Below are 13,605 nucleotides of genomic sequence, written 5' to 3' on the forward strand. Positions count from 1 at the left end.
CTTTTCAGGGAGCTTTAGGACATCCTGACAAAAATGAACTACAGTAGTCCAGACTGGAAGTAATAATGAAGATGAATCAATTTTTCAGCGTCACCCTGAGTCAAGATGTTTCTAATTTTAGAAGTCAAATAATTTCATGTTCACTCATACATAAAGATTTACTTTGACAATTACAAATGCAATTCGTTTTTTATTTTAATTTGGTGTTGATTCAAATGAGTCAGACGTCACTTTTCTGTTTTTTTCCTAGGGCAGCCATTAATGCCTTTTCTGCTCTGCTGTGCACAAGTAAGTTTTTTTTATTACCTTGAGCATTCCTCAGCTGATGTTTCCATTTTCATCATCACCATCTTCATTACCATCATGTCACAACTGTTTCTCCGGGGACACATTGGCAATGCTTGATTTGTGAGGTCATTTTGTTTTCTTATGATTTTTGTGTCTAATTTCAAGGACCATAAAGATACCTTACACGGCATTTAGTGCAATGAAAATAGATTTAAATAGATATTGCATTTTTTTATGTGCTATAGAACTTAACAGGTGGGGATCAGGCTAATATAAACTACTGCTTTCACAAAATAAAAAATAGGGCACTAACAAGAGCTGCATGCTTACTTGAGTTTAAGCTGGTTGACAAAAATGTAAGGCTTATACATTGGGGCAGCTCTCATATCTGTGGCTTCAAGGTGGAAGAGCCTAAGAGGAAGAGCTTTCCACATGATTCCAAGATAGTGTTTAAGTTATAACTACAGAAGGAATAAGCTAATGCATGATACTGTGCACAAGAACAGAGTCTGCAGAGAGGGATCAAGACAGGCCCATGAATGAGGGTTTAAAATGTTTGGTTAATTGTCACAAATTGACAGAACTTCCAGGAACCATTAAGCAGTTCATTTAAATGCATAAATACAGATGAACAGAACTGCAATTCAACGTTATTACATTTCAGAAGTTATTGTCATTAAAATCTTCTAATCGACAGTTTTGACATATGATCTGTTACTGACATGATCTGAATTTGTTGTTGTTGGCTTTTGGAGGTGTAATAAAAGTATATGTGCATTGCGCAGTGTCATTTTAAAAACTGGAGGTGAAGACTGAATTTACTCTCTCAGCTGTCAAGCTTTTGCTACTATAGTCAAAATTACATTACAAAAAACATTGGAAGTGCAGCTTAAAATTGAAGAAACAGTTTAATGTTTTATTTAAATTGTTTTCAATAAAATGTAGACAAAATAGATTAAAATTTGACAAGGGGTGGACCTCATCGACCCCTTTCATAAAGATGGGAACCACCACCCTGGTCGGCCAATCCAGGGGTACTGCCCCTGATCTCTATGCAACATTGTAGAAGCGTGTCAACCAAGACAGCCCTACTAGGACTCCTTCTTCAGTTTGGTGGCTCCCCTCACCTCTCCAAACATTTTTTTTACAAATAAATAACTGAAAAGTGGGGTGTGCGTAATTATTCAGCCCCCTGAGTCAATACTTTGTAGAACCACCTTTTGCTGCAATTACAGCTGCCAGTCTTTTAGGGTATGTCTCTACCTTTCCATTGTTGCCCTGGCTTTATGTTTAGGGTCGTTGTCCTGCTGGAAGGTGAACCTCCGCCCCAGTCTCAAGTCTTTTGCAGACTCCAAGAGGTTTTCTTCCAAGATTGCCCTGTATTTGGTTCCATCCATCCGTTTGCTGTGTCCCCCACATGGCTTGTGGCAAACTGCAAACGGGACTTCTTATGGTTTTCTGTTAACAATGGCTTTCTTCTTGCCGCTCTTCCATAAAGGCCAACTTTGTGCAGTGCACGACTAGTAGTTGTCCTATGGACAGATTCCCCCACCTGAGCTGTAGATCTCTGCAGCTCGTTCAGAGTCACCATGGGCCTCTTGGCTGCATTTCTGATCAGCGCTCTCCTTGTTCGGCCTGTGAGTTTAGGTGGACGGCCTTGTCTTGGTAGGTTTACAGTTGTGCCATACTCCTTCCATTTCTGAATGATCGCTTGAACAGTGCTCCGTGGGATGTTCAAGGCTTGGGAAATCTTTTTGTAGCCTAAACCTGCTTTAAATTTCTCAATAACTTTATCCCTGACCTGTCTGGTGTGTTCTTTGGACTTCATGGTGTTGTTGCTCCCAATATTCTCTTAGACAACGGTCGTGTCCAAATTCATGGGCTGCATCCTCCTGAGGACCCAGCCTTCGCGGTCTACGTGGGCCGGGTCCTCAGAAGGTCGGGTAGGCCGGAAGTAAACGGCTGTGGAATTGGACGGTCTAGCCTTCTGATTAGCGTCACCGCTATCTCGGTGGAGTTTAATAAACTCAGCCGTCTGCTTCTTGCTATCTAAAATATAACAGGACACTGGAGTAAATTCTCGACCATCTCACACTTCTGTTTAATCAGTTTTCTGTTTGACGTTTATTCAGCTGTGTGAAAACCAAGGAGGAGGGGGATTAATAAAGTTTTATTTTATCTAATCTAATCTAATAACTTTAATCTCAGCCAAACCGATTTACTCACAAAAACAAAAAAACAAAAACAAAAAAACACTGAAAAAAGCCCAACAATAACATTTTTAGGTTGTCTAAGTGAATTATATATCACGTTTAACCTGAGTAGCGAAAGTCTGCGGTGATCTGAAAATGATGTGCTGGGAGTTGTGCCGTTCTCAGCGGCTTCAGTAACCCTCGAGCTCTCGGCTAGCTATCGAGCTGGTGGGTAACAGACGTCTCCGAAAACGTCGAACCACTTTTGCAAATATGCAATGTCTTGATAAACCGAGCAGATATTTGAAGTTTACACACCCACATTCTCGCCTGAAAATATGTTAAAAGTTTATTTTGTGACCCAGAACGATTAATAAGAGTAATTTTAAAACTTAGTAGCGGCCGCCATTGCTGGAAACTGGAGTTTGGCTGGGCCGCGCTACGAATTCTGGGATATGATAGGCCACGAAGGACACACCCGACCCATCCTTCAAATTCGGAGAAAAGGAGGACCCATTTGTCGGCTGCATTCGGAGGAGTCTACGAATTTGGACAGCCTTCGGTGCGTCGCTGTGACGTAATCGGTCTACAAATCCGTCCTCAGGAGGATGCAGCCCATGAATTTGGACACGACCAACCTCTGAGGCCATCACAGAGCAGCTGTATTTGTACTGACATTAGATTACACACAGGTGCACTCTATTTAGTCATTAGCACTCATCAGGCAATGTCTATGGGCAACTGACTGCACTCAGACCAAAAGGAGCTGAATAATTACGCACACCCCACTTTTCAGTTATTTATATGTGAAACATGTTTGGAATCATGTAGGATTTTCGTTCCACTTCTCACGTGTGCACCACTTTGTGTTGGTCTTTCACGTGGAATTCCAATAAAATTGATTCATGTTTCATTCATTAATGTTTCTTTTGGCTGCGTTTCAACTAGCCCCAGATTTATTAATAATATTTATGTGACAATGCAGTTCAAACTATACTACGGAATGACATGAAAGTAATGTGACAAGTAGTTACTTTCTCCAATGAGTAATTAAGTACTCTTTTTAAGTAATGCATTGCAAAATGTAATGCATGTTCTTCAGCAAATGAAAAACCAGACAAAAATATTCAAAATAATCAGCTCAGAATTCATCACTAATTTCCTTGCACAAAAAGGAGGTTTCATGGAAATTTTTGAAGCCTGTACAACCAGCTCCAATGGACCATCACCCATGAAACTCTAATTATGAAAGCCTTTTTAAAGCCTTGGAAAAAGAGAGCAGCAGACATATAGACACATTTTATGCTTGAGCTCAAAGAATACAAGATGCCCTACCATGTGTCGCAGGGGCGACATTTGCAGACAATTCACCTTAAAAGGTAAGTGTGTTGAAGCTAACATAATGTTATGAGCTACTGATGCACTTTTGCCAAGCTATGAAGGAAAAAGCGCTAGTGGTCATCTAAAGTAAACATAACCGATCTGAGAAGTAGCATTAACTTTACATGAGATATGAAAAACTGTAACGCAGTTTTTACAAAAAAAAACAGAACTTTATTTTTATATCTCTTATTCACGTCACAGTTAAGAAAACCTCAAATGACAGCAGCTCTTCTAAGTGATTCTAAGTAGTAACAGGAAAAAGAGGAAGCTACTGTAAAAATTGATAGGATTATGCACAGGATTATCAGTCTGTACTATTAAAGACCAGGATCATGTTCATATGATGGAAACAGAAGTTAGTAAGATGACTGTTCCATAGAAAAGCAAAGAAACCTGATAGACAAACATTACGAAGATGAAATACAAAACTTCAGAAAGAAATAACAAAAAGGTATACAAGTATGTAAACAAGAGAATATACACATGAAGACAAAATAATCCCCAAATGGAATTGACAGATTTTGACAAAATTTTCCAAAATTGTGTCAAAAACAAAATAAATCAATTTAGATTAGGGAAAAGGACAAGTATGTATGTGCTTCACTAACTGCACATTTTGTCATATTACAGTCCTATTCCAAAATGGATTAAATTCCTTTTTCACCTCAAAATTCTACACACAATACCCCTAAATTGGAAAGAGAAAAATGTTTGCTTGACATTTCTGCACACACACACACACACACACACACACACACACACACACACACACACACACACACACACACACACACACACACACACACACATATATGTGTGTGGTTTGTGTTTTGTAAAACCTCTCCTCCTCCATCAGGTTGGAAGGGAAACACTAGTGCACAGCCATTTTCAGATCTCTCCAGAGATTTTCAATTGGGCTCAAGTCTGGGATCTGGCTGGGTCACTCAAAGACATTCACAGAATGGTCCCAAAGCCACTCCTTTGTTATGGTTGTGTGTTTAGGGTCATTTTCCTGTTGGAAGATGAACCTATGCCCCAGTCTGAGCTCTCAGGAGCAGGTTATCATCAAGGATGTCTCTGTACATTCCTGCATAAATTTCCCTTGACCCTGACAAGTCTCCCAGTTCTGGTTGGTGAAAAAAGACATACGCACAGCATGATGCTTCACTGTAGGGATGGTATTGGCCAGGTGACAATTGATGTCTGGTGCAGACATAATGCATGCCATTCAGGCCAAAGATTTCAATTCTTGTTTCATCAGACCAGATAATTTTGTTTCTCATGAACTGAGAACCCTTCAGCTGCCTTTTGGCTAGGCTGTTATGTGTCTTCTGGCCACACCATCATGGCCTGATTGGCAGAGTGCTGCAGGACAACCATTTTTATAGAGCAATGCTGGATCACTGTCAAAGTGACGATTCGGTTTTTGGTCACCTCCCTGACTAAGGCTCTTCTACTCTGATGGCTCAGATTGTTTGGATAGCCAGATCTAGGAAAAATCCTAGTGGCTCCCAACTTCTTGCATTTATGGTTGATGGAGGCCACTGGGCTCATGGAACTGTCAAAGCTGCAGACATTTTTCTGCATCCTTCCCCAGATCTGTGCTTTGCTAAAATTATTTTTAGAGCTCTACAGACATTTCCTTAAAAGTTATGGCTTACTTTGCTGTAGCTTCAGTACCTGAACAGCGATATATGCAATTTTCTCTGTAAGTGCAGCTGCCAATCAAAAATGATGTTGCGCATCAATTTAACAAATTAAAATCAAACTTATGATAAAGGAGACCCCTCAACATGATGAGAACAACTAATAATAATTGCTGAAACCATCTTTTGGAAAAATTTATCTCAGGAGAACTTTTACTTTGTCCCCGTTCCATCTTCTAATGTCGAGGGTGTGGGGTTTTTGAACAATACTGCAGCCAGACACCAGGGGGCGATAGAGACACTTTTGTGGAGTTGTTGGGTTTTCCATATTTTCTACACCAGTGGTTCTCAAACTAATGATGTGCGATACCACTGATTTCTTTTCCAATCCGATACCAAGTAAAATTCATGGTGGTATCGACAATACTGATCCGATACCGATACTTTGGAGTCACACAAACCACCTGCAACTCAACACCTCAAAGACTAAGGAACTGGTTGTGGACTTCGGGAGGTCCAGAGAAGGTCCACTGCCGGTTCAGATAGAGGGGGAGGAGGTGGAGGTGGTCAACAAGTACAAGTACCTCGGGCTGTGGGTGGACAATAAACTGGACTGGTCATGCAACACAGAGCACCTGTATAAAAAAGCCCAAAGCCGACTGTACTTCCTCAGGAGGCTGAGGTCTTTTAACATCTGCAGGAAGCTCCTGAGGATGTTTTACCAGTCGGTGGTTGCTGGAGTACTTTTCTATGCTGTGGTGTGCTGGGGGAGCAGCACAGCAAAGAAGGACTCATCCAGGCTGGAGAAACTGATCAGGAGGGCTAGCTCTGTGGTCGGCATGAAGCTGGACACTCTGGTGACAGTGGCAGAGAAAAGGACATTAAAGAAACTGCTGGACATTATGGACAATGCCAGGCATCCTCTGCACACGGCCATAAACAATCAGAAGAGTCTGTTCAGTGACAGGTTGCTTCTCCCAAAGACAAGAACTAACAGACTTAAAAACTCCTTTGTCCCACACGCCATCAGACTGTTTAACTCCTCTCTGGAGGGGAGAGGGAGGGGAAACAGGAGGACAAAGGAGGGGGCAACAACTAAGCTGTAGTGCCTCTTCACCTCACTGTACAATACCTTGTGCAATACTTTTTGTAAATAGTCAACAGTGCAATAGACTCAATACTTGAAATGTGCAATTCACTTGTATTTTTATTTTTTATTTCTATTTATTCTATTTATCCCCTTTGTATATTTTATTTATATTTGTCTCTGTATTTATATATGTGTGTGTGTGTGTGTGTGTGTGTGTATATATATATATATATATATATATATATAACAATTCTGTAACTGTAACTTCGGTCGTTGCTGTGCTTTTTTTTTGGAAGTCGAATTTCCCAGAGGAACCCACCCGAGGGATTAATAAAGTTCTATCTTATCTTATCTTATCTTATCTTTGTACAAAAATGTATTTTATTTATTGTATCTTTTATTGTATCTCAAATGATAGCGTCATCATGATTACAGGACATCAGATTACTTATTCTTATCACTTAATAATGCAGAATTCATCATATAGAAATAAAAAAAACTGAAGTCGTGCGCTATTTGGACTCCGCGAGAGATGTCTGTCTCCCCCTAGCAGCACCTGTCCCTGTCCACTCCTCCTCTTCAGTTCGCCTCAACATACGCTCGTCATAATCTGTGATATGATTTACTCTGAGGTGTTTGAGAAGGTTAGTGGTGTTGCCACAACACCTCACTGTCTTGCCACATGTATCGCAAACTACGTCTCAGCTGTTTGTGGAGGTAAAACACGTCCACACATGACTCCATTTACGCTCAGCCATTGTTGTGAATGCGCACGCCAAGGGGCTGCGACACATTTATACAGCCGTATTTTGCACATGACTATGGAAGGCAGAAGAGAAAGTAGTTCCTTCCAACGTAGACAATCCGAATGATATAGTTTCTTTCCACTCTGTTCCTGTTAATGATAAACTACAAATTTACCCTAAATTACTAAAATATCGATATTTTAATGTGAGAATCGATTCTAGAACATAAATGACTGGTATCGAAGGAATCGATATTTCAGTATTGATCCGCACATCACTATCTCAAACCTTTCACAATGAGTACCACCTCATAAAATATGTGGATCTTGAAGTACCACCCTTATGACCAACATTAAAGTACAGTAGTAGAGGCCTATTTAACACCACATACAGTTTACATGTGGTGTCACTTATATGAATGTTATTTATTTTAACTGTCATAAACAGGATGTGACAAGTGATAATAATAACAGCTGTACTGCATTAAAACATTCACAGCAGGTAGATTATCCAGTCTCCAAGTGATGATGTATGAATCCTGCTTCCGGGTCCAAACTACTCTGCATTTATCAAGGCTGTTGTGTTTTTAACATGTTTTAATGCTTTATATTTTGTTCTATTTAATCTGAACAAGACCCTAAAAAAGGCAGTGATTAGATTAGATTAGATTAGATAGAACTTTATTAATCCCTCGGGTGGGTTCCTCTGGGAAATTCGATTTCCAAAAAAGCACATATATATATATATATATACACACACACACACACACACACACACACACACACACACACACACACACACACACACACACATATATATAAATACAGAGACAATATAAATAAAATATACAAAGGGGATAAATAGAATAAATAGGAATAAAAAATAAAAATACAAGTGAATTGCACATTTCAAGTATTGAGGTCTATTGCACTGTTGACTATTTACAAAAGTATTGCACAAGGTATTGCACAGTGAGGTGAAGAGGCACTACAGCTTAGTTGTTGCCCCCTCCTTTGTCCTCCTGTTTCCCCTCCCTCTCCCCTCCAGAGAGGAGTTAAACAGTCTGATGGCGTGTGGGACAAAGGAGTTTTTAAGTCTGTTAGTTCTTGTCTTGGGGAGAAGCAACCTGTCACTGAACAGACTCTTCTGATTGTTTATGGCCGTGTGCAGAGGATGCCTGGCATTGTCCATAATGTCCATCAGTTTCTTTAATGTCCTTTTCTCTGCCACTGTCACCAGAGTGTCCAGCTTCATGCCGACCACAGAGCTAGCCTTCCTGATCAGTTTCTCCAGCCTGGATGAGTCCCTCTTTGCTGTGCTGCTCCCCCAGCACACCACAGCATAGAAAAGTACTCCAGCAACCACCGACTGGTAAAACATCCTCAGGAGCTTCCTGCAGATGTTAAAAGACCTCAGCCTCCTGAGGAAGTACAGTCGGCTTTGGGCTTTTTTATACAGGTGCTCTGTGTTGCATGACCAGTCCAGTTTATTGTCCACCCACAGCCCGAGGTACTTGTACTTGTTGACCACCTCCACCTCCTCCCCCTCTATCTGAACTGGCAGTGGACCTGCTCTAGACCTCCCGAAGTCCACAACCAGTTCCTTAGTCTTTGAGGTGTTGAGTTGCAGGTGGTTTGTGTGACTCCATGCGACAAAGTTCCTCACCAGACTTCTGTACTCCTCTTCCTGATCATCCCAGATACACCCCACGATGGCTGTGTCGTCTGCAAACTTCTGAATATGACATAATTCAGAGTTGTAGCAGAAGTCAGAGGTGTACAGGGTGAAGAGAAGAGGGGACAGCACAGTTCCCTGTGGTGCTCCTGTGCTGCTGACCACAGTGTCAGACGTGATGTCCTTCAGCCTGACGTACTGTGGCCTGTCGGTGAGGTAGTCGGAGATCCAAGCCACCAGGCAGGGGTCCACCTCCATCCTGTTCAGTTTTTCCTGAAGCATACAGGGCCGGATGGTATTAAAGGCACTGGAAAAGTCAAGAAACAGGATCCTGACCGTGCCTTTTCCCCCATCCAGGTGTGAGTGGGCTCTGTGTAGGAGGTACAGGATGGCATCCTCCACTCCGACACCCGCCTTGTATGCAAACTGTAGTGGGTCCTGGGCATGTTGTACCTGTGGTCGGAGGAAGTTGAGGAAGAGCCGCTCTAGAGTCTTCATAAGATGTGACGTCAGTGCCACCGGTCGGAAGTCATTCAGCTCATTGGGCCGGTTCTTTTTGGGGACCGGGACGATGCAGGATGTCTTCCAGAGGGCGGGCACTCTCCCCAGTCGCAGACTGAGGTTGAAGACTCGTTGTAGCGGCTCCCCAAGTTCAGCAGCACACGCCTTTAGCATCCTAGGACACACCTTGTCTGGGCCTGCTGCCTTTCTGGGGCGAAGCTTCCTCAGTTGTCTCCTGACCTGATCCACTGTGACACTGGGAGATGTTTGGGAGGAGGGGAGGGGGGGAGATGTCTTGCTGCTGAGAGAGGGATTGGAGGAGGGGGGTGTCATGGTGTCAGGAAGGGGGGGAAGCGAGGGAGGCAGGAGAGTGGGGAGAGGACTCTGTAGTGAAGGTGAGGGTGAGGGTGGGGGGGTTGTGGGCTGGTCAAACCTGTTGAAGAAGTTGTTGAGTTCGTTTGCCTTCTCCACTGTGCTTTTCTTGGTGTTGTGGCCTGTGATGGTTTTCACACCATTCCAGACCTCCCTCATATTGTTCCTCTCCAACTTCTGCTCCACCTTCCTCCTGTAGGTGTCCTTTGCTTCCCTCAGGCAGCGTTTCACCTCCCGCTGTGCTGCTTTCATCTCCTCCTTCACTTTGCTCCTGAAAGCCTTCTTCTTCATGTTGAGGACAGCTTTGACTTCCTGTGTTACCCACGGTTTGTTATTAGGATAACACCGTACCGTCTTAGCAGGGGCGACTGTGTCCACACAAAAGTTGAGATAGTCTGTAAGACAGTGTGTCGCCCCCTCTATGTCCTCACCATGTGGGCTCAGGAGCACATCCCAGTCTGTGGTGTCATAACAGTCCCTCAGAGCATCCTCCTATTAATTTTTTCTGGGGTCCATCTCCGGATGGAGCGCGTTGTGACCGGCTGCCTTTGGACGAGGGGTGTGTATTGTGGCTGTAGGTAAACCAGGTTGTGGTCTGACTTCCCTAGTGGGGGGAGGGGGGTGGCTCTGTATGCATCTCTCACATTAGCATACAGTAGGTCAATTGTCCTGTTGCTCCTTGTGGGACAATTCACAAACTGGTGAAAAGCAGCCAGAGTAGAGTCCAGTGTGGCATGGTTAAAGTCTCCAGATATAATAATGAAAGCCTCGGGGTTTTGTGTCTGAAGTCTTGCTGTGACTGTGTGTATTTCCTCACAGGCAGCTGTTGCGTCGGCCCTCGGAGGGATGTAAACACACACACAGATCACATTACTGAACTCCCGAGGTAGATAATATGGCCGCAAGCTAACAGCTAGCAGCTCCAGGTCCGGACGGCATACCGAAACTTTAACGGAGACGTGTCCAGGGTTCACTGTCGGCCTCTGACGGTTTTTATTAACACTGTTTATTTTAAAGCCCAGTTTTTAAAACCTTACAATGTAACTACAGCCCAGCCCATGCAGCAGTATATTAATGACTAACCTCGTATTGTGATGAATTATCTCAGTTGTTCTCCTGACTGAAGTTTGGTCCGTTTACATCATCCCGACATGCGATTGCATTTGTCCCTAACCATCGGGAACTGTTATCGAGTGGAAAATAGTTAGTGTTCATGCTCCAGCTTCACTGTGCTAATGTGCTTATATTAAGCTAACCATAGCTGTGTAGCTAGCCACCACGCAGGACATCGTTTTATACCAGCTAGCCCAACTTCAGTAACCCTACAAACGTCACTGCTGTTTAGTTTCCATTTATGAAGTGATAACAGAGCTGTACGTTTTAATTTGTCAGAAATCCCTCAAGCAGAAAATGGTATATTATTTAATCATAAAAATTTTATTGGAGACTTCCCACGTACCACTAGAGGGAGCCCGTGTACCACAGTTTGAGAACCACTGTTCTACACGATCACATTGACATGGATATAGAATAGATCACAAATAACATGGCATGAGACAACTTGCTCACTAGTGAACAGCAAGAGCTTCTGCTGCCTTTTGCAATGGATACAGAAACTCTTCAGAATGACATTATATCTCTGGCGGTTCATTATCCTCTTTGGTCTGCTCAGCCACTTTGCCAACTTTTAAGGTCTTTATGGCAAGCACACTAGCCATCACAATTTTTCCACTCTTGTGCATAAAATGAAGGCTCCCTCTTTTTTGAACTTGAATTTGTGCTAAACACTTGTTGACATGACTGATGACACTATACAGGAACTGCTGAAACAGGAGTAAGAGTATGTGGTTCAATCCATTCAGTCACATTCACAAAGTGAGGATCAGTCTGAAGATAATGGACAAAGAATAGGAAGGAACCCTGACCCTAACCCAGTTATTAACAATTCAGATTACTACTGTAAGAAAATCCAAAACTGGTTATCTGTTACTGATGTTAAATAAATCTAATGATGTAATCTTTTGATGCCCAGTTTAATTTATGATGATGTACAATTGAGTTTTGTTAAATGTCTTACATTTCAAAGTAAGTTATGGCAAAACTATTAGCAAACTTTCATGAACCATTGAGAAGCTCCATAATCTGCTGTTTGTGGGAGGAGGCGGGGGTGTCAGTTCAATCCATTACAGTCAAATGGTTGTTGATATGAAGAAAATTAAAATAACAAAAAGCATAAAAGTGGATATTTCGCTGATTGATTTACAATTTGTAAGTAAAAATGGCTTTTTCACATTTTTATTTAAAAGATACACACTGAAATGTTTTACAGTGAGACCAGACCCATGGCTTGGGTGACATCCATAAAAAATTCAACCTGCAGTTGACAGAGAGGGAAGACGGTAAGATTTTTAGATTAGATTCAATACAATTTACTCAACTTCTTGTTCACTGATGAGATAAAAGCTGAACTTTTTGAAAGATTTGACTGTGTTACATTGACATTAAATTATCACAGTATTTCATGAAAAGAATATCGTACCAACAGTGAAACATGGTTGTGGTAGTGTGAGGGTCTGGAGCTGCTTTGCTGCTTCAGGACCTGGATGACTTTCTGTAATTGATAAACTATGAACTCTAATCCATCAGTCCATCAGTTCATGTCCTGAAGCAAGACGTTAATCTAAAACACACCAACTAGCCCACCTCTAAATGACTCAATAATAATAATAATAATAATAATAATAATAATAATAATAATAATAATAATAATAATAATAATAATAATTTTGGACAACAACAAGTCTTCCAATTCATGCTTGAAACCCCTCCACTGTGGCTGAATTAAGAAGAGTGGGCCCAAATTCCTTCTCAGTGATGTGAAAAATTAATTGGCAGTTATGACACTTGATGGCACCTCCTGCTTTAGATCCAGTTATCAACAGTATTATTCCCTTAATTTTTAAATCCGAATGAAAATTTAGAACAGTGTTCTGGCAAAACATCTTATTAAACTTATTAATTTATTTAACTTCAGCCAGGATAAGTCACTAGAAGCTAAAGACTGCCACTTCTACGACTAAAGTCATTTGACTACTGTTGCTGACAGAACAATCTGGTGGAGAGTTTGATGTGGATGTAGCTTTAAGTACTCCACGTACTGATAAAGTAACAGTCAGGTGCCAGCCAGCGTTCAGTGGGAAAGCAGAGTAGAGCCATATTTGTTCTTGATGGTAATGTTATGTGGCCCTCTTAAAGCTTTGCAGAAGGTAAGGTTTTATTATCTGTGAATAAAAACAGAAACCAAGACAGACAATACCTGTAACCAGGTCATTGATTTATTTCTCTATCTAATGAGTCAAGATGAAAACTAGACAGAAGAATAGTAACAGATTGCAGGTCTATGGCATTGTCATAACAGCACTGAAGGGTGATCTTTGCTAAATACCTCCCTGAGACAATGCATCAGGGGCTGATAAAAGGGTAGGAGGCTTTTCAGCTGGTGAGTCCCACTGATTGCTGAAATTCAGACTGGAAACAAGTATTATTCTCCTAAAACTAGAGTTAACTAGAGTTAATAAAGTAAGTGTGCACTTGCTTTTCTAAAGACGATAATGGCTCTACACAATCAAAGACCCTTCGCCTAATCAGAGAAATGAACCAGTGGAGTGATATATACAGTGCCCTTGATAATGTTTGGGACAGAAAAACATGTT

General features: G+C 41.7%; 1 protein-coding gene across 1 annotated transcript in view; it reads left to right on the forward strand.

Moving 5' to 3' along the window:
* agbl1 (AGBL carboxypeptidase 1) overlaps positions 1 to 13,605 on the forward strand; it is a 71,659-nt gene that overhangs the window by 19,031 nt on the left and 39,023 nt on the right. Inside the window, exon 6 of the mRNA XM_026174779.2 lies at positions 251 to 288. Coding sequence (XP_026030564.2) covers positions 251 to 288 — 38 coding nt within the window. The remainder of the gene's footprint in view (positions 1 to 250; positions 289 to 13,605) is intronic.

Source organism: Astatotilapia calliptera, chromosome 7, assembly GCF_964374335.1.
Source record: "Astatotilapia calliptera chromosome 7, fAstCal68.1, whole genome shotgun sequence".
Taxonomy (NCBI): domain Eukaryota; kingdom Metazoa; phylum Chordata; class Actinopteri; order Cichliformes; family Cichlidae; genus Astatotilapia; species Astatotilapia calliptera.